The sequence below is a fragment of the Delphinus delphis genome, chromosome 2, assembly GCF_949987515.2.
Source record: "Delphinus delphis chromosome 2, mDelDel1.2, whole genome shotgun sequence".
In the NCBI taxonomy this organism is placed as follows: Eukaryota; Metazoa; Chordata; class Mammalia; order Artiodactyla; family Delphinidae; genus Delphinus; species Delphinus delphis.
The window spans coordinates 104,106,697-104,133,098 of record NC_082684.1 but is presented as its reverse complement, the minus strand read 5'-3'; the positions used below and the strand labels follow the sequence as shown (position 1 = coordinate 104,133,098).

General features: G+C 40.3%; 2 protein-coding genes across 4 annotated transcripts in view; both read left to right on the top strand.

The window, feature by feature from the left end:
- Nucleotides 1-26,402, top strand: part of SH3GL3 (SH3 domain containing GRB2 like 3, endophilin A3) — a 145,484-nt gene that overhangs the window by 83,915 nt on the left and 35,167 nt on the right. For 2 of the 3 annotated variants that reach the window (XM_060003608.1, XM_060003609.1), the window contains exons 2-5: nt 5,749-5,817; nt 11,900-11,972; nt 14,809-14,952; nt 22,301-22,434. In XM_060003608.1, coding sequence (XP_059859591.1) covers nt 5,749-5,817; nt 11,900-11,972; nt 14,809-14,952; nt 22,301-22,434 — 420 coding nt within the window. Of the gene's footprint in view, nt 1-5,748; nt 5,818-11,899; nt 11,973-14,808; nt 14,953-22,300; nt 22,435-26,402 lie in introns of those variants that run through there. The other variant, XM_060003610.1, reaches the window with a different exon arrangement.
- On the top strand, nt 15,882-17,172 carry LOC132419715 (ubiquitin-like modifier-activating enzyme 5). Its single transcript, XM_060003606.2, is given in 2 exon segments — nt 15,882-16,633; nt 16,635-17,172. Coding segments are annotated over 2 exon segments (1,212 nt in total). The 5' UTR covers nt 15,882-15,905; the 3' UTR covers nt 17,119-17,172.

The following is a 26,402-nucleotide window of genomic DNA, read 5'->3' as shown; positions in this document are numbered from 1 at the left end:
ATTATATGTATATTATTTTTGTGTGCTTTTAGTAGCTACCATTAATTATATAAAGCAGATACTTCTCATACATTATTATAACAGTGTTACATTTATGCCCATTTCCCACCTCCTCCTGAACACAGACAAACCTTAGCCTGTTCAAAATATCCACTGAGGGCTTCCCTGGTGGCGCAGTGGTTGAGAGTCCGCCTGCCGATGCAGGGGACGCGGGTTCGTGCCCCGGTCCGGGAGGATCCCACGTGCCGCGGAGCAGCTGGGCCCGTGAGCCATGGCCACTGAGCCTGCACGTCCGGAGCCTGTGGTCCGCAACGGGAGAGGCCACAACAGTGAGAGGCCCGCGTACCGCAAAAAAAAATATATATATATCCACTGGACACCCTTCCCACTCCTTATGTTATTATTGCTTAAGGACTTAATTTTACCTTTTGCTTGTTTGTTTTTTAATCAATAGTTACATTTACCACCATAGTTTTTCAATTCCTGTTCTCACCATTGTTTCTTATGATCCATACTTTCCATTTTGGTTCAATTTTTATTTCCTTGATGAAGTATTTTAGCATTACTTTTATTAGTGACTGTGATAGTCTGTATATATCTTTATTTTGTTCTCTTTATTAAACAACAGTTTAGGGAGACATAAAATTCTAGATTTTCACTTATTTCTTCTCAGCACTTTGAAGCTTTACCTCCATTGTATCCTGGCGTCTATTCTTGCCAAAGAGAAATCTGTCATTTTTATTGTTGCTTTGGTTGGTTGTTTTTCCCCCTGTGGTAGTTTTAGAAATTTTTATTCTTGAGATCTTGATGTGTCTAGGTATGAGTTAATATTTATCTTGCTTAGCACTTGAGTGCACTTTCAAGCTGTAGACTCATATCTTCCTTTAACTGTAGGAAAAAAAGAGCTATTAAATCAAAATATGGATTCTCTCATATGATGTCCTTTTTTCTGGAATGCTTATCAGGTATATCTTGGAGCCTCTCACTTATGCTCCATATTCATTGACATTTCATATTAAAAAAGTAAGACTTCTTTGTCCTTTAAAATTTTTTGTTCTTTGATGAGTTTCCTTAGTAATATTTTCCAGTTTACCAGTTCTCTCTCTGATTATGCCCAGTCTGGAGTTTATATCATCTCTTGAATTTTTCATTTTCATGACTATCTATTTTTTTATTTCCAAGATTTCTAATTTTTTAGAGCTATTTAAGAATCCCCTCCTTTTGTGTAATTACTTGCTCTTTATTAATAGGAGTTATTCCTTCATTTATCATATTGGTAATGTCTAAACATATAAGGTCTTTGTCAGATTGTTTCATAAAAGTATTTTCACCAGGAGTAAATTCATGTTGTGATCTGTGATTTTGTTGGCTGTCTTACTTGATGTTATATTGATTCATGGGCCTTAGAATTTAGATTTAGAGGCTAACTTTTAATTGGGGAGGGGGTCTTTTTGTCACTTGTAATCCCTCTGTGCACCCTTCTATCTAGTGGTTGTGATTTCTTCCACCTCGCTTCCTAAGGCCCAGATGCTGAATGATGGTTTCTGCTCTATGGTGATATTGGGGATATCTCAATCTAGCCACAGAGCTGGTGGCGGGTGGCGGTGGTAGCTTGATTGGTTCTTTGCTCTTCAGTCTCCATGAGCCTGCAGATTCCCAAACATACTAACCTCGGACAGTGGTTTGCATCTGGATATTTTTTCCAGCCTCCTTTTCCTGCCCATCCCCTGGCTTTGAGCAGAGCTTGATTCCAGGTTCTTGTCTCATGGACCACTTTAGATCCCTTTTTACCCAAAAGGAACCAGACTGCTGGCTGCCAGAGCCTGTGGCAGACAAGAAGCTCAGCAAGACTGAGGCTTCAACGCTGCTTGCCATATTGTGTTTCTGTTCCTTTTCTTGTCCCTACAAAAACTTTATTCTCTTTTTAAGCATTGCTTATCTTTTTGGTTTTCTCTTTTGATACTTAATCTTTCATTGCTATGTATTGAGGGCATAGGTCATGTATCATAGTTGAATTTATCTAGTCATTTTGACCAGAAGTAGAAGCTTCAGTATTTATATATAGTTTCCAACACTTAAAAGAAATAGGACTGCAGTTTCTGTAACTCTGGAATGAGATCAGGAGCCCTGTAGTGATCACCCCTGTCTTTCTTATCTTTATGTCTCCCTATCACATAGTAGATGCTCAACAATACTTCTTGAAAGATGAAGAATTAAATAACATCAAGTGGTCTAAAGAGCTAATACCATGTGTCTTTTTTTGTTTTTTTTTGCGGTACGCGGGCCTCTCACTGTTGTGGCCTCTCCCGTTGTGGAGCACAGGCTCCGGACGCGCAGGCTCAGTGGCCATGGCTCATGGGCCTAGCCGCTCTGTGGCATGTGGGATCTTCCCGGACCGGGGCACGAACCCGTGTCCCCTGCATCGCCAGGCAGACTCTCAACCACTGCGCCACCAGGGAAGCCCCATGCGTCTATTTATGCTTACTTTTCAAAACAGCTGAACATCACTGGGGAATTCAGGAAAAACAGAGGAATGATCATGACTCTTAACCATGACTCCTGTTGAAAAAAATCCCATATTGGTGTCTCCTTCCAAATAAGAAACAAATATTAATCTCATTAGTTTCTGTTCTTAAAAGTGGGAACACTCCTTCTATTAGACACTCTGATTTCTAAAAATAGAACAAGTGTAACCTGAACCAGTGAGAACTGATTCAGGCTGGGTAGGTTTCACGTCTAACTCTCAATACTAGAAGGATTTTCAAAGGGATATTTTAAAACAAGGATATATGCATGGGCTTCTGTGGTTCCAGTAGCCCTCTGAAATTGCAGGTAATTGTATCAGTCAGTTTTGCTGTGTAACAAACTGCCCCCAAACATAGTGACTTAAAACCCATTTATTTAGTTCACAACTCTGTAGGTCAGCAATTTGAGCAGGGATTTACTGGGTGGGTCTGTTGGTCTGGCTGATCTTAGCTGGGCTCAGGCTCACTGACCTCTTGGTGGTCAGTGGTCAGGTGAGCTGTGGTTTTGGTGCTCTGGGGTGGCTCAGCTGGGATGTCTATCTCTGTTCCAAGTGGTCTTTCATTCTCTAGCAGGCAAGCTCAGGCTTATTCAATGGAGATGGTCACAGTGGACCTCAGAGAGTGAGCAGAAGTATCTACCAAGTCTCTTTATAGCTGTAATGTATCTATAAGGTCCAAAGTCAATATTCACACAGGGTTGTTTACATTCTATTCAGTTGACCAAAGCAAGTTATGGGTGGAGAAATAAAATCCATATCTTGATGGGAGGAACTGCAAAGCATTATGGCCATTTTTGCAATTTACCATGCAACAGAACGTGGAGGGTTTTTCCTCAGGTGTGGTTGTGTAATTTTCAGAAAATTACCTCCAAAGTTAAGAACCAATATTTTAAATGATTTCACTACTGAACAAAAAGAGATTTGGGGGACTTAACTGATGGATATCTGTTTCAAACACTGCTTGGTGTACGGCAATGGGATTCTCAGTTGTTCTTGTTGAAGGTTACCCCTGGTATCAAGGCATTAGAATAATCCTCTCTGACTTCAATACTGAGCCTGAAAACAAAAACTATTGTCTTAGTGTGTCTGTCAGCTTCTGTTGAGTAACAAAGTGCTCCAACATTTAGTGGTCTAGAACAATGACCATGTAAATGGCCCATGCTTCCATGGGTCAGCAGATTAAGCTGGTATCGGCTGGGCTTTCACAGTGTCTGCAGTCAGCTGGAGGTCAAACTAAAGAGCTCTGGTTTGGGGAATTAACTGGTTGTCCTGACTGAAGGTGTTGGGGCCACTTGTCTCTCACCACCTAGCAAATTATCTCAGGCTTGTTCACATGGTGGCAGCAGGGTTTCAAGAGAATGAGTGAAAGCACACAAGATCTTGTAAAGCCTAGGCTTGTTTTTATGGGTCAAAACAAGTCACATGCCCAGCTCGATTCATTAAGGTGGAAATAGACTCCAGCTCTGTCTAGGAGGGATGGCAAAGACATAGAAACAGGGAAGATGGGGAGTTATACCTTTTTTTGGTAATCTTTCATCTCTCTTTAAGTAATTCCCTCTCAAATTTTAGTTAAATACTGTCTGCATGTATATTCTTCCTATTAAACAGTAACACTGTGTGTCTGATAGTGGTAGTGTATAAGTAGTAGCAGAAAACCACACTTAACATTTAAAACAACCTACAATTTTTTTTTTTTACCATTAATTGGTGGTACCCACCTCCCTTTACTACTGAGTTTTATATTCATATAAGTATTTTAGAGGTGTAAACAAATCCTGTAGATGTGTACTTTTCTAAAGAAAGTGACTTAACATATTTTCTACTGCTCATCCAGTCCCCTTGTTTTCTAATCCAACCCACACTGGAGCCAAAGTTGGTTTTCTAAAAGGTTTTCCAACTGCATTGTTTGATGAAGAAACTCTAGGGACTTCTCAATCATATTCTTTACCTTGGCATTTGAGAATCTGTGTGGTCTGGCCTCTGTCTACCTTTCAGCTTTTATTTTCCTTCATTCTCCCTTGAGTACCATTCATTGCAGTTAAACCAAATTTCTTGCTGTTTCTTGAGCACACTCGGTCCTATATCAGTAGTTCTCAACTGTCCAGAGACACTGTTGGTTTTCACAATGGGGTTGTGTGTGCTGCCGGTCTCTAGTAGGTAGAGTCCAGGGATGCTGTTAAACATCCTACAATGCACAGGACAGTCTCCTCAGCAAAGAATTATCTGATATAAATATCAGAGTGCCAAGGTTGAGAAACTGCCCTACGAATTGCTGCCTCTGGGTCTTTTTTCATGCTGCCTCACACCAGAAGGCCTTCCTTCAGTCCTGCCCGTTGAAATGTCCCCTGTCCTTAAAAAGCCAGTTCAGAGGCCAAGCTTTCTAGGAAACAAGTCCTGGGTGGATCCCACCCTTACCTTTTACACTGTAGGTTCGCAGAATCCTTTCTATGAAATCACTGAAATGCTTATCACTTAAGATGTTTACAATAATTTGTGTTCTGTGCTATTATTTTGTATTCTTATTGTTTCTCCCTTGTATTTTATAAGTTTATTTATTTATTTTTGGCTGTGTTGGGTCTTCGTTGCTGCGCGCGGGCCTTCTCTAGTTGCAGCGAGCCGGGGCTTCTCGTTGCGGTGGCTTCTCTTGTTGCGGAGCCTGGGTTCTAGGCGCGTGGGCTTCAGTAGCTGTGGTGTGTGGGCTCAGTAGTTGTGACTTGCGGGCTCAGTAGTTGTGGCTGCGGGCTCTAGAGCGCAGGCTCTGTAGCTGTGGCACACGAGCTTAGCTGTTCCACAGCATGTGGGATCTCCCGGACCAGGGCTCGAACCCGTGTCCCCTGCATTGGCAGGTGGATTCTTAACCACTGTGCCACCAGGGAAGCCCTCTCCCTTGTAATTTAGTTGACTGTTGGTATATGAACTCTTTTGCTGAACTGTGGGTTCCTGGATGACCAGGATTAATCTTACTTATGTTTCTACTAGAGCAACTACCATGTGTTTTACATATAGTAGGTGCATAATAAATATCTGTTGAATGAATGAGGAATGTGTATCTTCCCATGTTCTTAGCTATGGTTACTCATTCCAACAATTTTCTTAAATGACTTAATTCAAAAAAGTCCAACAAGCTGAACCTGAGTTTTTTTGTTTTTGTTTGTAATAATTTGGGTAAAATACTGTGATAACAAATGATTGTACAGTACAATTACTTGTGTTTATTTCTACAGCTGTTTAGTGAAAAAATAAGTGGCGTTGAAGGAACGAAACTAGATGATGAATTTCTTGACATGGAAAGGGTAAGAGAACATTTTAATGTAAATTATCTTATAAATTTGACTTTCCTTGTGATGTGATATATACTGATACTGTAAAGGATATTAGAGTGGGGATCTAGGATGTTTGAATTCAGGTGTTGATTATGGAGTCCAAAAGGCAGTTCTTTTATACTTCAAGGTCCAAATAAAGACCCTGGACCTTGGGAGATGGGATATTGGCTAACTGGTTCCCTCTAGTGGACAAGAGTCAGAATGCTCAAAAAATGGTCCATCTTGGCAAACAGTGTAGGCCAAAGTGATTGTGATTTAATATCTAGGAGAGTCGAAATGTATTACGGGGAGGAGGCTCTTCGAATATATAAATATTGATTTAATGTGTGGAAGACTCTGACCCTGTTCCCACGTGTTTCAGCAGCTGCATAACAAGTAAGTTTTATCCACTGGAACCAGCCATGTCAATCAACTTGGATAAGCTGGTTTCAGAGTTTCCTGACGGGTGACACAAGGATGATAATATGTGCTCTGCTTGCCTCATGTGGATGTTTTGAGAATTATGCAGAAAAATTAACGTGTATGAAAGCATTTAAAAAATACAATGAGCACGTTACTGACGTGATTGTTAATACATGACAAAGGAAGACTGTAGAGTCTCGGTCCCTGAACAAGCTTCCTGGTCAACTGTGTGAAGTAGTTTAGGTGGAGGCAGAAGTGGGACCATCACTAATTATCAGCTTCCTCAGGTCCTTTCCCCTTTGTTTTGGGACCTTTAAACATAGCCTAGTTTTAACAATTAGAGTCCCCAGGTGAGAGAGGGCAGAGAGAAAGCAAAGCATCTTTCCTCAGGTGTAATATGGACGATACAGGCTATAGCAGGTAGTAGAGCTTTCAGCAGATTCTGGGGAAGAAAGTCCAGCCCCAGACTGTGCCTTGGGGGTGTAGGGGTTACTGTCTTCAGGATACCCTGGATCTGGCCACACTGTCCTCCAGGGAGCTTCTTATTTTCTGGGTGAGCACAATTAATTTTCTAGAAATGTTAAGGCCTTGATAGAAAGCTTATTTTGTTTTGCTTTTGGAAGAAGTTAGTTTCTGAAGATTGAAAAACATAGAACATTTAAACATCATTGGCATACCTAAAATTACTTTAAAAATCTCTTGATAGATAAAGATATTTGTGTAACTTTATTACTAATAAAACGATTCAGTTGAGATGTTAAGTTTAAAAGTACATTTCAATAATTTTAGTTTCGGTTGTTGGACTGAGACCCCTCTTGTTTACTTCCTTTCCCTCCCCAAACCTGAATGAGTGACAGAAGAAATACAAAAAGAAAATCTATTATCTGTTTTATTACAGCAGTGAAAAGCATGGAAATATTTAATAGGTCAAGAAGTTTTAAGGACTTTCTAGAAGAGGTGAATTATGAGGCCACTAAAAGGAAAAAGAAGGTTTTAAAAAAGTATAGAAAGATGTATCATGTAATCTCTCAGGAAATTATAGCAGTTATGAACCATTATGCATCATTTCACATGGCATCTGAATATGTAAGGTAAAAGCTGTCAATGCATAGAGAACTGACAAAAATCAGAGTAGAAGATTTTGCATACCTTTCTCATAAAATAACATAATGAAATAATAGATAGGCTCATAGAGAATTTTCATAAAGTATGACTATTAACTTTGATTGTAAATCATATAGATATTTGCATTCCTCAAATTGAGAATTCATTTCAAATTTCTTTAAAACAATTTCAATAATCAGTTATTTATTGGGATATGGGAAAAAAACTCAACAGATTTCTCACAGTAAAATCATAGAACACAAGGATTACAAGGAAGGTATAGTTGCCAAATTCTGGATGTTTGGAAATGGGAGAACATGTAAAAATAATTCTTGTTTCAAGAGGAAATGAAAAGTAAAATTAAAGATCACTTAGTCATGAGAACTGTCTATGTCAAAATCTGTGATATATGGCTAAGTCTTCAATGCATTTAATAGAAAATAAATTGTTGGAAGAGAGTGATTAAATCATTCCAGCCAAAAAGCTAGGAAAATAACAGCAAAGTAAATCACTCTAGGTGGAAGGAAGAAATCAATACAGGTAAATGAGAAATTAATAAAATATAAAACCATAATAACAAAAAGGTAGAATCAATAAATAAAACCAAGAACTCTTTTTTTTTTTTTGAAAGACCGCCTCTACTAAGTGTGAGCAAGAGAGGGAAAAGGGAAAACACAAACTACATAAGGAATTAGAAGGATATAATGACAGATGTGGATTTTTTTTTGAATTTTATTTTATTTATTTTTTTATACAGCAGGTTCTTATTAGTTATCCATTTTATACCTATTAGTGTATATATATCAATCCCAATCTCCCGATTCTTTAAATTAAAAAAAAAAAAGAGAGATTATTATGAACAGGTGTCAGAAATCAGGGCTGCCAGCAGCTCTCTAACCCAAGGGCTGAGGTCTGGGAGTGTCAGTGGCACAGGCTTTGGGCACCTCAGGGGTAGGGTACCAACACAGATGGAAATTCCAGATTTAATCTACCAACAAAGACGCCCTCACACCAGGTAGGCTTTACAAAAATAATTTTCACCTCTCTGCTTTCCCCTGTTTGTCCTGATGGTTTGCTGAGATATTTGCATTGCATTTCCCTAACCTGAACACACATACCCACCCCCCGATGTCCTCAGTTATTCTAGAAGGGAGGTTTTGTTTTTAACTTTTTTGTTTTTAAACTACGTGAGTTATTTTTTTCAGTGTTCAACTTGATTGCCTATTTTTGCCAACATGTTTGGTGGCATCCTCTTTAATTTGTAAAGGGTTTATTCCTTGTATTGATTCCTGGGCTGTCCTGGAAGCACCACCAGTATGTGTACATCAAGGCCTGTGAGTTTTAGGCCATTTGTTTCTTGGCATTTTTTTCCCAAAAGAAATAGAAGAGTCTAAGTAGAAAGTATTCCCGCCTCTACCTCCTCTCATCCTCACCCCTCAGAGGTGACTCCTAGATACCTGATGGCTTTTCATGTCCAAAGAGGGTTGTATACATGGAATGACCACTCTACGTTGTGTTTTAATTAATATTGAATATATATAAAGTTATAAATCTAAAACCTAGGTTTTTTTCTCTTTCTTTTTTTTTTTTTTTTTTTTTTGCGTTATGTGGGCCTCTCACTGTCGTGGCCTCTCTCGTTGCGGAGCACAGGCTCCGGACATGCTGGCTCAGCAGCCATGGCTTATGGGCCTAGCCGCTCTGCGGCATGTGGGATCTTCCTGGACCAGGGCACGAACCCGTGTCCCCTGCATCGGCAGGTGGACTCTCAACCACTGCGCCACCAGGGAAGCCCTCTCTTTCTTTTTTTAAAATTAATTTTTATTGGAGTATAGTTGCTTTACAATGTTGTGTTAGTTTCTGCTGTACAGCAAAGTGTATCAGTCATATATATACATATATCCCCTCTTTTTTGGATTTCCTTCCCATTTAGGTCACAACAGAGCACTGAGTAGAGTTCCCTGTGCTACACAGCAGGTTCTCATTAGCTATCTGTTTTATACATAGTAGTGTATATATGTCAGTCCCAATCTCCCAATTCATTGCATCCTCCCTTCCCCCCTTGGTAACCATAAGTTTGTTCTCTACGTCTGTGACTGTATTTCTGCTTTGCAAATAAGTTCATCTGTACCATTTTTCTTGATTCCACATATAAGCGATATTATACGATAAAAAACTAATTTCAGTATAAAAATGATCATTTTTAGTTAATCTTCATTTTAGTTTCCATTAAGTCATAAGCTGAAGAGATGAAATCCTTATACATTTGTCACCAACTAGTTACATAATTAAGCAAATTCCCTTAATGCAAATTCCTGCAATACAAATGCAGTGCATAGGAGTCCCTCAAACTTAACATCAAATCTAAAACAGGATTCTCCTATGCACTTACATTTCTTGTAACTCTAATAAAATGTAAACATTAAGTTATCAAATTTTCTTAAACATTTCAAAGACCTTCATAAACAATTGAACATACTGAAGAGAGTTCAAAGTTTACAAAACTCATTACCAGGTCAAGTACACATACACACAGGCACATTCCCACACACACAGCTAGCACACGTATGTCAGTAATATGGGTTTGATTCATTTCTTCATTTCTGTACTGTCTTTTTAAACCTTCCTGGGGCCCCAAATTTAAGCATTCAGCTAAGGGGAACAAATACAATTTCAGGTTGGATGAGAGTGCTTCGTTGAAAGCTTCTGACCCTGAACAGATCATAGATTTTTAAATGACAAAAATGAGGTTTTTTGTATTAGCCATCACTCCCAGCTTGCTTTTTTCCTTAGCAGTGTACAGTGGACGTCTTCCCAGTACCTATAGATCTTCTGTGTGTTTTCCCCCTGTGATTAAAGAGTATTCCTTACTTGGATGTTTCACAATTTATCAAGTCAATCTCCTATTGATTGTAATTTAAGTTGTTTTCAGTTTTTATGACTATGTAAGATGGTCTAAGAAACATCTTTTTACCTCCGTGCAGTTTACTGGTATGTTTCTAGATGCTAAGCCCCTGGAAGTATGATAGATGGTACATTAATAGGTACTTCACCTTGATCTCAGAGAGATCGTATCATTTAGCACTCCTATTGTATATGAAAGGGCCCATTACTCCATACCTGTATAATACCTTATATGGCGTCTAGTCAATTAAAAAAGATTTTTGGGGGGTCAATCTGGTGAGTGGAAAGTATCTCCTTTTAATTTATAAGTTTCCTGAATATTTTGTCAAATGTTTATAAGCAACTTGTATTTCTCCTCTTTTGTGGATTGCCTTCTTTCTAGTCAGGTGGCTTTTTTTTTGTAATGGGAGTACGGAGTATAATAGATACTAACCCTTTATTTTTTTGCATTTTAGTTTCTGTTCACCACTTTTATCAAACTTTGTGTATTGTGTCTTTTCACAGTTCCATTTGAAATTTTATGGAGTCAGAATTTAGGTCTTTTCATCTATGATGCTTGGATTTCGGTGATGCCTGGAATATCCTTTCCACCCCCGTATTTCAGAATATTCCCCTGCATAGTTTAGTACTTTTACAGTTTGTTTTTAGATCCATATTTTTAATCCTGTATTTTTAATCCTGTAGTGTGATGTATGAATCTAACTTTATTATTAATTTGCCAAGTTTTAACCAAAAAAAGAAAAAATTGAAAGTGTGATAGGCTTTGAATTACTTTTACATGTTAATTGGGGGAGGATTTACATATTTCCAAAACTGAATTTTCCCATCTAGGAATGTGGCTTTTCAAGTATGTATTGTACATTTCTCATAATATTTCTTCCTCGTTATTGCTTATTAGTTAATTGCTGCTCTTATGAGCAGGATCTCCTTTTCCTTTAAAACATTTTCTTTTGGGCTGTTGATGGTATAAAGTAAAGCTATTGAAATGTGCACAGTTAACTTTTATTGTATAGTCTCACATTCATTTTCTGGGTAACCAACAGCCAGAGTATACAGGAATGGTTTTGAGGAAGGAAAGATTCAGTCTTAACCTGGCAGGGAAGCCTTTGTTGTTAGCATCTTCTGCCCACAGAACAGAAGAATATGTATTTCAGTGATAATATTGATACTAGTGATGATGATTCTTTCGTCGTTGGCTTACTGAGGTCATTTCTCACATGAATCCTTATTATGGCATCCTTATACAAGTACAGAAATTCAAGTTCACCCAGCAAATAAGGAAAGTTTGGCTCAGAAGTGTCTAGTCTTGGTTTTGAGAGACCTTCAAGCACAACCGATAATCTAGTGGAGCATAATAACTTGTCCAAGTTTCCTAAATATTACATTAATAGTCATTTTAACGTTGAATAAGAAGTTAGTGTTCTCCACCATCATTGGGAGGAACAATTATTGGAAGGATGTCCCAGAATCAAAAAGTTAAGAAAATATTACCTCTTCCAAAAATGTTGAAAATGTCCATTTGGATTAAAATCATTAAATGGTGTTATAAATATTAAATTGATCAAATTTATTTCTCTGTTTGTTTTTCTGTAGAATTCACTGTTGGTCATTTACCAATATCTTCATGTGTTTCTCTTTTTTTAAGAAAATAGACGTTACCAATAAAGCTGTTGCAGAAATTCTTTCAAAAGCTACAGAATATCTTCAGCCGAATCCAGGTAAAGTTAGAAAATGTCTTGAAATATTCAATTGTTCATTCGCTGTCACAGATTCTAATAATCTAGGTTTACCGAGCGTATGGTTGACGTGATCTAGAAACAATGTCCTCTGTGTCCGAATAATGAAATTCAGTTTTTTTAAGTTGAGTGACTAAAGGTAGTTGCAGTGAATCCTAGCTGATGACAAACAGAACAGACACTTCTGTGAACTATGGTGACGTTATTTGGGTGGAGTCTTGGTCTTAGCAGTAAGACACTGCTAAGCAAAGACATTTTTTATGAGGTGCTTCGGAAACCCACTAAATATTTTGTCCATGTTTTCTTATTCAGCTGTTTCCTCTTTTTTTAAAAAAAATTTCTGCCATCCTGTTCTAACGGTGCCTGTGACTTTGAAATGGCTTTCACTTCATGGCTTAAATGCTGATGAAGTGAGGTATGATAAACATGAGAAACATGAGAAGGTCCAGTGTTACCGCAGCTTCTGGACAGGAGGTCTTTTCACTCCTAGGTATTGAAGCAGCATCCCTTGATGAAGTTTTCCTAAGTTCTAAACTATAGAAACCAATAGAGGGCGTCCAAGCTTTGAATTCTGTGGCTTTCCAAATCTGCCTTTACTTTGTATGAATTTATTTTTTTCTTTCTTTTTTTTTTTTTTTTTTTTTTTGTGGTACACGGGCCTCTCACTGCTGTGGCCTCTTCCTTTAAGGAGCACAGGCTCCGGACGCTCAGGCCCAGCGGGCATGGCTCACGGGCCCAGCTGTTCCGCGGCATGTGGGATCCTCCCGGACCGGGGCACGAACCCGTGTCCCCTGCATCGGCAGGCGGATTCTCAACCACTGCGCCACCAGGGAAGCCCCTGTATGAATTTATTATTTGCACATAATTATCGTGATTGCCTCGGCTGTAGGAATCAGCACACATCCAACCATCTGAAAATCTAGAAAATAAATTTAAAAACATACATTGAATAAAATATTATGTCCAGGCAGGATGGCAGGTATAGAATTCTTTAAAATTGTACAGCTGATTATAGTTTTAAAAAGCATAATTATATATCTCTTCCTGGGCCTCATCCGTGATTGAACCACACAAGTCCCCTTTTCCTGATGAATCAGTCAGCACATGTTTAGCAAATGCTCCCTCTAGGCAAGGGGGTTTCCTGGGTCCTGGGATATACGGTTGAGTTGGAAGGGAACCTGCCCTCAATGAGCTGACACTGGAATGGGGTAGGGAGGTACTGGCCAAAGTGTCCACTTGGCCAGACACCTCTGGTTATTCCTGGAGAAGAGGAAGGGAGGCCTAGCAGCCTCTCATTCCATTTAGTGGCCCTCAGTCACAGGACTGCTGCATCCCACATCCCGCCCTGACAGTGGGGAAGAGGAGCAGAGTGTGTGTGTGTGTGTGTGTGTGTGTGTGTGTGTGTGTGGGTGTGGGTGTGTGTGTGTGTGTGTGTGTGTGTCTGTGTGTGTGGGTGTGTGTGTCTGTGTGTCTGTGTGGCGGGAGAGTGAAGCCTGTGTGCCTGGGGACCAGGAGGATAAGTGCTTCAAGGATGAGGTGGGCAAGATTCAAAAAGACTGGCACCGTGAGTGTCTAAAGCTTTGCTACTCGAAGTGTGGTCCATGGCCCAGGAGGATGGGCATCCCCGGAGAGACTGTGGGAAATGCAGAAACTTGGGCTCATCCCAGACTGACTGCATCAGACTCTACATTTTAACAGGATCCTTGGTGCTTTGCGTGCACAATAAATATGTAATTATTAAAATAAAAGACAATAAAAATTTACCCTTTTACAACCTAAAATTACCTCATCCACCACCTAGCCTACAGAATAAATTCCCAAATCCTTAGCTTGGTGTTCAGTTCATAGTCACATTTCCCCCTAGGTATTTCCTGATTTGTCCTGTATTAATTTCTTCTTTGGTCAAAGCAGCCTAGTCTTTATCTGTTGGTTATAAACCATAATAAGCATTCCCCCTTCTTCATCTTACACTATTTCTGCACTTTTGGGGGGCATCTTTCCATCTTTATTCAGCGTATTGTTATATTTTCCTTTCTGTACACCACATCAGACTTTATTTGCATAATTACATCTTGTATTTTCTGCCTTCCAGTAACTAGACTGTGAGCTCCTTGAGGTCAGAGGCTGTCTTAGGTCTCTCTGGAGTCCCAGTAATTAGCATGGTGTGTCGCACAGAGCTGGGATTAGTAAACACTCATGGCCTAAGTCAGAGAAAGGACTTAGTGGCCACCTGTCATTTCCCTTGGGTCCAGGAGTGGAGCTGCACCTGAGGGACCATCAACACAGACTCCGGTTCCCCACGGGGGCATCTGTCTCCTACTGGTTAGGCTTCCTAGACAGGAGTGTGCAGCGCAGTGGCCCTGTACCATGAAGTTAAATATCATCAGTCTGGATACACTCTTGGGGGTGGGGGGCTGTTAACCACCAGTTGGTTTGCAACACCCACCTCAGCAATTCTGTTGTTAGTTTGCAATTGGTCCCCAGGAAAATTTGTCTGCCCAGGTGTCAGTGTGTGACTCAGTGAGTGAGCTGTGGGTGGGGTAATGAGAGCCCCGGTTACTATTATTTGAGAGTCCACAGTGTGTACCATAATTTCTATTTTTCATCACGTTTGTGCAACAGTGCTCTTAGCACCCACCCTGGTTAAGAATCTAGAAAACCATGCGAGTAACTTGGTGACACAAGTTACCTTCCTGTCTCAGGGCTCTGACATTTTGTCTAGAGCGACCTTGATTTCTCCAGCCCCGTTTGTTACATGCTATGTACCTGTCACTCCGCCGTGCCATTTTAAGGAATTACAAATGATAATGTTTTTAAGCATACAGAGCTAAGCTAGGAATGCTGAACACTGTGTCGAAGATCCGAGGACAGGTGAAAACCACGGGGTACCCACAGACGGAAGGCTTGCTGGGCGACTGCATGCTGAAATACGGGAAGGAGCTCGGGGAAGGCTCCGCTTTTGGTGAGTATTCCCACATCACCCGGGAGAGCTGAGAATGCATCCTTTGTCTATTTTAGGTTATGCACAAAACCTTCATCTTAACAACGCCTGTTATTTTTTTCATATTATCAAAGCAATACATGTTCGGGAATTCCCTGGCGGTCCAGTGGTTAAGACCCTGGTGCTTCCAATGCAGGGGGCGCGGGTTCGATCCCTGGTTGGGGAACTAAGATCCTGCATGCCGAGTGGCGCAGCCAAAATATAAATAAATAAATAAAAATTAAAAGAAAAGTAATACATGTTTATCGCAGGAAGTTTAGAAAACATAGGCAAGTAAAATAAAGGAAAATGCCAGCATCACCCATAGTTCCCTACCCAGTGATGGGCCCAATTACACACTTTGCTGTATATCCTTTATACCTTTTGTTTATTCTTATATATATATTCACATACACCTTTAAAAAAATTAAAATGGGGTTATAGTATACATACCCTAATTCCCTTTTGTAATCTGCTTATTCCCACTGGCTGTAGCATGGTCCATGTCATAAGACAGTCTTCTACCACATTGTTTTTAAAGGCTGCATAATAGTCCATGTATCCACAGTTTGTTCCATCAATCCCATTTAGGGTATTTAGATTTTTCTTCTTTATGTGAAAAAAAAAATTACATAGCATTTACGATAGGCACTTTCATGGATAAAGCTTTGGGAATATCCAAGATTATGTTCTTAGATGAAATTCCTGGTAGTGAAGTTGCTGAGACAAGAGTATGCCCGGCCGGGAGGCCCACAGGAGCGGCGGAGATTGTCAGTCCGGGAGGCGCCGGGAGGGCTTCCTCAGGGTTGTGGGCTAAGAAGGCCGTTGCGAGGTGCCTCCTCACGTACCCCTCGCGGGCCCAGCAGGCCAACAGCGTGGGGCGGCGGCGACGTCGACGACCGGGGCTGGGAGCACTGGCGGCCAGGGTCGCAGCCATGGCCGAGTCTGTGGAGCGGCTGCAGCAGTGGGTCGAGGAGCCGGAGCGGGAACTGGCCCAGGAGAGAAGTCGCCGGGCCCTGGGGGGCGGCGATGGAGGAGGCGGTCGGGCCTGCGTCGAAAAGATGAGCCCCGAAGTGGTGGATTCCAACCCCTACAGCCGCCTGATGGCATTGAAACGAATGGGAATTGTAAGTGACTATGAGAAACTCCGTACCTTTGCTGTAGCAATAGTAGGTGTTGGTGGAGTTGGCAGTGTGACTGCTGAAATGCTGACAAGATGTGGCATTGGTAAGTTGCTACTCTTTGACTATGACAAGGTGGAACTGGCCAATATGAATAGACTTTTCTTCCAACCTCATCAAGCAGGATTAAGTAAAGTTCAAGCAGCAGAACATACTTTGAGGAACATTAATCCTGATGTTCTTTTTGAAGTACACAACTACAATATAACCACAGTAGAAAACTTTGAACGTTTCATGAATAGAATAAGTAATGGTGGATTAGAAGAAGGAAAACCTGTTGACCTAGTTCTTAGCCGTGTGGACAATTTTGAAGCTCGAATGACAATAAATACAGCTTGTAATGAGCTTGGACAAACATGGATGGAGTCTGGGGTCAGTGAAAATGCAGTTTCAGGGCATATACAGCTCATAATTCCTGGAGAATCTGCTTGTTTTGTGTGTGCTCCACTACTTGTAGTTGCTGCAAATATTGATGAGAAGACTGAAATGAGAAGGTGTTTGTGCAGCCAGTCTTCTTACCACTATGGGAGTGGTTGCTGGGATCTTGGTACAAAATGTGTTAAAGTTTCTGTTAAATTTTGGTACGGTTAGTTTTTACCTTGGATACAATGCAATGCAGGATTTTTTCCCTACTATGTCCATGAAGCCAAATCCTCAGTGTGATGACAGAAATTGTAGGAAGCAACAGGAAGAATATAAGAAAAAGGTAGCAGCACTGCCCACACAGGAGGTTGTTCAAGAAGAGGAAGAGATAATACATGACAACAATGAGTGGGGTATTCAGTTGGTACCTGAGGTTTCAGAAGAGGAACTGAAAAATTCTTCAGGTCCAATTCCTGACTTACCTGAAGGAATTACAGTGGCATATACAGTTCCCCCAAAGCAAGAAGATTCTGTACCTGAAGTAACAGTGGAAGATTCTGGTGAAAGTTTGGAAGACCTCATGGCCAAGATGAAGAGCATGTAAATAATGGACTGGCCTGTATTTTATTTCCTGTGTCTAAACCTGTTCCCTAGCAATTAAAAAAAAATCATTTAAAACTGAGAAAACTTAGGGCAACATCAGTTGATGTATAATCTTCACTGAATTATTATATTTTTAAAAAATACTGTGACTATTGCTTGTTACCCGCCCCCCCCCCCACTTCAACTAAATCAGAAACTCTCCTAAAACTCATGTTTCATTCTAGTAAGAAAACTTCAAAGGATTATTGCAGGCAGTTATAAATCTTATTTAAAACTTAGCCATTGAACTGTTTTGGCCTTTTGGGAGGGGTGGGAAGAAAGGACCAATTTGATTTGCCTGAGGCCATGGACAACAGAATAGTGTGTGGTCAAATATAGGGAAAGGACAAGAGGTACAACCTATTGATTCGAGCCAGCAGGCATCTACTCATTGTGTTTGGAATTGCTCTCTACAGGAAAACTGCCCACGACTACTAACTTGAGCAATAATGAATTTCAAATAGTAAACCTGTAAAATAAAAACATCCTTTCAAATGTTCCCTGATGAAACACAAGCTGAAATACAGTCATTGGAAAAGTTTGTAAACCTCTGAATTATATATTCAAAACAAGACAGAGGCAAATAAGAGGAAGCTTTCTTCATGGATAGACAGATAAACATATTTTCAGGATGTACAAATTCTATTTCTGCACTGATTAAGAAAAAGCATATCATCTGTGGAACATATATCTGAGCCAGTGCGCTTTATTGAGGAGCAAAAGATAAATTTAGGCTAAGATCATCTAAATTATACCCATCATATGGGCTACCTTCTAATACTTTATTTTATTTAAATTTGATTCCGTGGGTAATTAGATATTGGCAAAGGTTTGTCCTGGGTAACAGACAATAAAAGAGGTCTAAATTGCCTCTGCAACGACTGACATGTATTTCTTCACAGTGAAGAGTAACATTTTCCCTGATCGTGACCACGAAGTCGTAATTTGATAAACTGGTTTTCTCTGGATTTTGCATACAAACAATGAAGACTTAGAGAACCTTGTTTGAAATAAATTCCTAATGGTTTGGAGACTAATAAAGAAACATGCATGTGTAACCATTATCTGTAGGCTGGTACTATGCTAGTCTCCTATTTTGATGACTTTTTTGCTCTGAAAAGATATAAATGTCTAAATTCTATCTCTAGGAGGAAAATGTCATTAAAAAATTAAAAGTGCATTTCCCACTTGTAAAGTAAAATTCTAAAATAATTTCAGAAAGCTCCAAATATCAAATATGTTTAATATATTAGCTTTGAGATTTTAGCATATTGCAATTCTTATGTTTACAGTGATGTCAGGAAAGTATGGGGATAGTTTTTCTAGCCTTGAAACATATTTACGTTGCCTTAGTAGATCATTTGTTGTTTAAAATTTTAGTGTAGTCATCTGTAAAATAACTTTTCTAGTTCCTAGAGATGCTTTGAATTTCAAAAAAGAAATGCAATCTTTCTAAGTCCCACTCCTTTGGTATACAAATTTGGTACCTCTGGTACACTAATTTGGTAGGGCTTTACTTATAGGTTTATATAGTTTGATAAATAGCTAGAGCCTACTATCCTTTTTTTAAACAATTTTTATTGGAGTATGGTTGATTTACAATATGTGTTAGTTTCAGGTGTACACAAATTGAAACAGTTATACATATTAGAACCTGCCATCTTCTAAAGACCTTTTTTCTGTTCTTAATTTGGCACTGTACCCTGCTGGTGTCTTATACTGTACCAAATCTTATCTAATTTTTTTGTCATATCTTCCATTAAAGTTATTATTTTAGCAGAAAAAATCTGGTGACAAGTATCTTTTGTAACCTAGAGAGCTCTCTTGACAATCTGTATGCCATGAAAACCTGTGTATGTAGGCAGCTATGAAAAATTAATCATCACTAGATTTTACATTACTAAATAAACTCATAGTGCTTGACCAGAAAAAAAAAAAAAAAAAAAAGCCCGATTTTTCAGGTGTTTGAAGCATAGTCCCAAATGACCCTCCAGAAAGGTTATACCATTTTGACACTCCTGCCAGGAAGGTATGAGAGTGTGTTTCTCAGCACAGGTACTAACTCTGGGAATTGTCTTTTTAGTTTCCTTTTAAATAACTGATCATTTGATTTATAGCAAATAAAACTGATATCTGGGCGCTGTTTTAACTTTATTTTTTGGATTATGTGTGAGGTAGATTTTTTTTTTCACGTTTGTCATCATCTTTGTGAATTGTATATCTGTGTCCTTTGCCTATTTTTCTATTAAGGTGTTCATTTTTTTTTTCTTACTGGTTTATGAGCTTTTTCAGTGGTCAGGATACTTGCTTTTTATCTGTCTCATATGTTGATGAAGTTTTGCCCCAGGTAGGCATGTACCTTCTGATGTTGTAGGTGGAGGTCATCTTAATGGAAGAAGATATTTGCTTTTTATTTAGTGGGGCTCATTGGTCTTCTTTTATGGTTTATAGCTTTGGTATCATGTTTAGAAAAACTTTTCCACTCCTCCCCGCTTCACTAATAAGCTGTGTAAATGTTTATTTATACTGTATTTTCATACATATGTTTTCTTTTCTTACCTTTAAATTCCCAAGCTCCTGAATTTAATGGATGAGTACTGTGCAATAGGGTTTTCATTTTGTGTTCTTACAAATACATAGCCAGTTGCCCTAACATTTTATTGAAAAGTTCAACCTTTTTCTGCTGATTTTCTATAACTTTTTTGTTATAAAATTTTATATATTTTAAGTTTGTTTCTGGTCTTTCTCTTCTGTTTTCTTGGTCTGTACCCTGTTTTGATCAAGTGTCATGTTGTTTTAAATATTGTCATTTTAAAATATATTTTAATATATTTAACTAAAATTTCCCCTAGATGTTATAAAAATTTCATGGACATACTCATCTGTTTTATTTTTCCAGATGAAACTTAGAGTCATTTTAAGTCCTCTCTACTAAAAAACAAGAAACTTATTAAATTTTTTTTTTTGCTTGTAGGATCTTAGTTCCCTGACCAGGGATTGAACCCAGGCCCTTAGTAGTGAAAGCACTGAGTCCTAACTACTGGACCCTCAGAGAATCCCCAAAAAACTTATTAAATTTTGATTGAGATTACTTTAAATTGATAAATTATATTGGGTGTGAGTCGAATTTGATATGTTAAATCTTCCGGGAGAATTTGGCACGTTTGCTACTCATGTAGTGGTAGCAAAGCAAGATATGGAAATTGACGATTCCGGTATTAGGCCATAGTCATTCATCTAGGAAAATGGGGGGAAAGTCTTTTGAAAACTTAAAAAAAAAATCCCATATGTTAAAACACTGGTTAGTCACAGAGGGTAACAGTATCCTTCAGAGCAGTATAATGTGAATTTTATTTTATTTCCTGGGTGAATGGGGCCAAGATGGCCTATTCCTTGTCCTGAAGGCTGACCAGTGGAGGGAACAGGAGAGACCGCCAGGCAGGCCCTGACATCCACGGACAGTCCTGCAGTGCGTCTGGTCAGGTGACAGGGCAGGGGATTTGAAGGGCAGACAATTTGGTAGCTTCCTAGGTACCCAGCGAGAGAGAGCCGACATCAGGAGGGCATTAGGAACAGAGGGGTTGCTTGCTGTTCTGAGGGAAAGACTGTGCTGTCGGATGCTTTCTTCTTGGGGCCACACAGAAATTTCCTCAAGGGCAGAGACCTCCACTGGTGGAGGCTGAGTCCCACGTCCTCGTGGAATTGGAATCTTGAGCAAGGAGAGGGGGTATCAAACCCATGGAGGTGACAGCTAATATTCAGAATGTCACCTTTGGCGCCTTGTAAGAAACATATTTAGAAATGTTTTCGTCAAAGCTAAATTAACTGACATTCTGGGGTGTGGGCACTGGTGGCAGAGTGAGCAGTGGGGTCAGAAGCCATATCCTCCATTTCTGACCAGCTGGGCAGGAAAGAGTCCTCAGGCCGGGAAAGGACGTTCTCATTTCCATCTCAGAATGAGTTAGAACCAGACTCTGGGGAGTTAGTTAAGGAGACACAGCCTCCCAGGAGGAACAAAGCTACCCACGCGCCACAACGGAGTCTCGGTCAGCTGTGGTTTGGAGTAATGGTTTCCACTTACATTTTGCAAGGTCCTGTGACATTCACTGTCTATGCTATTCCTTAAAAAAAATAAAAAGTGAGGTGAGGTGATATTGCTATCCCTGTTTTACAGATGAATCAACTGTACGTGCCTATGACTCGTAGGTGAAACAACTTGAAGGTCAGAATTAGCTAGAAATGCAAATTCTTGGGCTGGGATTTCAGGTCTTCTTCAAGCCTGGGAGTTGAGAGACCCCAAGCTCTAACTTTTTATGAAGACCCCAACTACAGGAAAAAGAGTTCAGTTTAGTGCAGCATTTCCCAGACATGTCTTCTAGAAAACCTGCAACCCTCATAGTGCTCAGCTACCAGGATGCCTGCTTTCAAATCACTGCAGGTTAGCGGGTGCCGAATACCAGGATTTAATCCAGCTAAAGCTGCCCATTGCTGCCCAAGTCTGGCATGTCTGGCCTGGACCTCACTGCAAGAGCAGACCCTTCCCACCCTGCTGAAAGGCTGTCCTGTGTGACACTGCCAGACTTTCTTTGACATCAGAAGGGGTAGGGAAACTTAGAACCATCTCAAGAATACAAGGAGTGGCCTCAAGAAGACCTAGCAGCTAGAAGCTGAGATGAGGTTTTGTTCATTTATTTCTGTTGTAATCTTTATTGGTTAATACTTAACCCCTGATGAATGAATCCTTTTATTGTTTACAAAGACGGATTTTGTTCTTGCGCCTCTAAGGAACCCTTGGTGCCAGTTCACAAAACTACCAGTTTAAAAAAAGAAGCTTTAACCCCATCTAGTGGCTGATACGGTAAGTGCCTCAGTCTGTCTGAGCCTCAGAGTTTTATTCTAGAGGTTTATTCTATGCGGTGGAGAAAGTGCAGAAGTAGTGAGGAAAATGTGGAAAATATTTAGAAAGACTTTCTCGTTTTTACATTTTCTTTTCTCTGGGTCAAGATTCAAAGGTCCCAGAGTTGAGGACCTTGTTACACACCATTGATCATCACAAACTTTTGGGAAAAAATTAAACAAATATCACTGTTAACTTAGAGTTAGGTCTGCTAAAGAACCATTTTTATTTGTATTTTCTATTGAAGGCAATGCATTGATAGAAGTTGGCGAATCCATGAAGCTAATGGCTGAGGTGAAAGACTCTCTTGATATTAATGTAAAGCAAACTTTTATTGATCCACTTCAGTTACTACAAGACAAAGATTTAAAAGAGATTGGGGTAAGTTTTCTAGGCTATAAATCTGCCTGTTGCTATTTAGTATGATGTTGATACTATTTAAAATCATTAGAACATTTCTATAGCAACTCAGTGAAAGCATCACCTTATTGTGGGTGGTAAAAAAATAACTCAGTTATGTTTACTTGGCTCATTGGGAAAGAGTCCCAGGATTAATTAGCCCTTGATTTTGTACCTTATTGAAGTCAGCTAGAAGCCAAGTTCAAGATACATACTTCTACAGTCATTTCTCACATAACAAAATGACTGCATAACTTTGTACTGGATATTTTAAAAAGCAATCTTTATTTTTTAATACCTTTTTTTTTTTTTGCCACACCCCACGGCTTGTGGGATCTTAATTCCCCGACGAGGGATGGAACCCGGACCATCAGCAGTGAAAGCACAGAGTCCTAACCACTGGACTGCCAGCGAATTCCGTGTATTGGATTTTTGATTATCAAAATCATACCATACTAGCTGCATCTTTTTTTTTTAGCATCTTTATTGGAGTATAATTGCTTTACAATGATGTGTTAGTTTCTGCTGTATAACAAAGTGAATCAGCTATACATATACATATATCCCCATATCCCCTCCCTCTTGCATCTCCCTCCCACCCTCCCTATCCCACCCCTCTAGGTGGTCACAAAGCACTGAGCTGATCTCCCTGTGCTATGTGGCTGCTTCCCACTAGCTATCTATTTTACATTTGGTAGTATTTATAAGTCCATGCCACTCTTTCACTTCATCCCAGCTTACCCTTCCCCCTCCCTGTGTCCTCAAGTCCATTCTCTATGTCTACGTCTTTATTCCCGTCCTGCCCCTAGGTTCTTCAGAACTTGTTTTTTTAGATTCCATATATATGTGTTAGCATATGGTATTTGTTTTTCTCTTTCTGACTTACTTCACTCTGTTTGACAGACTCTGGGTCCATCCATCTCACTACAAATAACTCAATTTCGTTTCTTTTTATGGCTGAGTAATATTCCATTGTATATATGTGCCACATCTTCTTTATCCATTCACCTGTCGATGGACACTTCGGTTGCTTCCATGTCCTGGCTATTACTGGGCAGCTACGTGGAATTAGAACACTCCCTAGCTGCGTCTTTTGATACGTTGCACTAGTGATCGTTATTTTCCATTACTTCTTAAGGAGATCAGTACCTAGGAATCAACATGTTGTATCAGGAAAATGTTAAAATGGCCCTCCAGAGCATACACGGGAGCTTTCAGGGACCTGTAGGTAATCACATGCCACTTGCTTGCTGGTGCTTTTGCAGATATGCAGAAACAGTCTTGAGACTTCTACCCTGCCAGGGACTTCTACTCTGGAGGGACAGGCTGCATCGGGACCTTCTTTGGGCACCCCCTGGGGAAGCTGCCCAGAAGACCTTCCTGGTGGTGCCTTGAGGAGTGATCTGAATGCAGCCTGGGCCAGCTTGGAAGTCATCCAAGCCTTGGGGATGTCCCCTTTTCCTTTCTTCAGGCCCAGATTCTCATGGTGTGGTCCCTAAGCAGCATCAGCATCACATGTTAGAAATGCAAATCCTTGGGCCCTATTCCAGAGCTCCCTAATGTAAAGTCCTGGATGCCCGTATAGGCATTTAGAATTTACACCAAAACCAAAGGCTATGGAGGGGAATTCAGGAAGACTGAAAGAAAAATGAAAGCAACTGTTCAGGAACTCCTAGGATATTCTGCTACCCGACCCCCCACCCAGCCTCCCCCCCCCCACCCCCGCCAGCACCCTCCTCAACTCCTTACTCCCATTGCCCTCTTCCCCTCAGGCCAGTCCTCCACTGGGCCCCAGAGTCCATTATCCTCATCTCCTCAGGGCCTTTGCCACATCCGGCATCCTCTCTCCGGAATCTCCCTTCTTCCTCTTTCTCTCTATAGGCTTCTTCGGGTTAACGTTTAAACCCATCAGCACAGCAGCCCTTGACTCCCGGCTTCACATCTCGGCCCCTCCAGTCCACCCTCCACACTACAGCCAGAGTCTTCCTAAGGTACAAGCCCCCAGTAGCTGCCCACTGACTTTGGGGGTAAAGATCCAGCACCGTAGTCCCTAATTCCTGGCCCCTCCTTCTCTCTCCGGGTTGATCGCTCACCCCTTCCCACTTGAACTCTCTGCCCAGGCCTCAATGAATTACTTACAGTCCCCAGGGGGTGTTTTGCTTTGTGCTCTCTTTTTATTCTTTGTCTTTCTCCTTTTCCACCTTCTCCTGGCTAAGTCATCTCACGTTGCAGATCTCAGCTCAGATGTTCGGTCCTTGGGGAAGCTCTTGTTCCCTCCCCGGCTTAGTCAGGTGCTCCTTCTGTGCCTCCTGTGCTGTGAGCATCACTGCTTCTCTTTTTCTGTTGTTTAGCAGCAAGTGCTTTGGCGTAAGGAGGCATGTTTTGTTCACTTTTGCATGACTAGCGCAGCCTTTGTGCTCACAGATTATTATTGAACAGATGATTCTAGAGAAGAGACATTCTGTGTTGCGGGGATGCCAAAACATCTTTCCCAAATGCAGAACCTTAGAACCAAATACCTCCTTTGCTGACATACATCATATGCCATTTCTTCTTGTGCTGCTGACCTTGAAGAAAGCTGTACAGAAAGTCCACTGGACGACATTGCTCTTCCACTTGACCTGGTTCAGTAGGGTAGCTAGTCATGGACACAAATGTGGATCCTGAGCAGTGAGTGGGAGAAATGTACAAAATACACATATCCTTAAATGTTTCTCCCTATGCAAAAAAATAATTTTCTAAATGGTGTCTCTTGTTCTTCAACTCTGGTTTGATAGAGAAACTGTATAAATTTAAACTTAAATCCTATAGATGATCAAGAATTAAAGAGTCTAATATTCAGAAGGCTTTTCATAGTCTCAACTGTGCTCTATATATCTTCGATATCTGGAGTGGAGAGCCTGTTCATTTAACACATGACTGACATATCTGTACAAGGTCTTGTGGACTCAAAGGGCTTCTATAAATGTTTCGTCACCCATATGTAGCCAGACTAAGCCTGGTTGTGCCCGTTTACAGCCACATATGTGGAGGCACAGAGGGATTCAGAGACTTGCCCAGAGTCAGAAGAACGTGTCAGAAGAGAGATGATTCTGACTTTTTGTCCTATATACTCTTCACCCAATCATTATGGAGGTTAGAACCAGTGCTTCCCACTAAAAAGAATAGTCAAGTTACCTACGTGCTTCAGTGGGACAATCTGTTTTCACATACACTTTCAATATCAAATATCTGTTTTCCAGGGGTTATGGTCATAAACTCCCTTGCCCTGTGCAGTTATCCCTTCTATAGTATTTCTGACATGGGATCCCTCTACTTGAACACAAACTGTGATGGGAAACTTACTACCACACAAGGCACTGCATTCCACGAATGGACACCTCTAATATTTATACTTGTTTTACTTTGTTAAAGAGATCATATTTTTCAAAAGAAATTCCGTCATTTCAGAGGTTGCCTGTGAGCATCTGTCCTCTGTATCACATTCATCGAGGGCATTTATTCAACTTGTTCTGTAATTGTTTGGGAACTTTATGGAAGATGCATAAGTATTCTAGAGGATACTAGAAATTTGTGTTTTTATAATCTACTTCTTAGTGAGGAGTTGACAGTAGTACCAAAAGAAACATACTTTTTTTGGATATAGTTAATTTGGTTGGAAATTACCTGGACATTAATGGAGCCTAAGTGAGGGGTCCTATAGAGAACCTTGGAAAATTAATCTGCATACTGATACTGCATCTTTATGTTCCATATAGACACTCATTCATTCTGTCTTCCATCCATCCATCCATCCATCCATCCGTCTACCCATTCACTCATTCCACAAATATCCCTTGTAGACCGGCGGTGAAGGGAGCCTCTAATAGATGATGAGTGCGTGCAAAAGAAGTGTAAGGTGGGATCCTGCCCCCTAGAATTTATGCCAAGAAAAAGCAATGACTATTTTC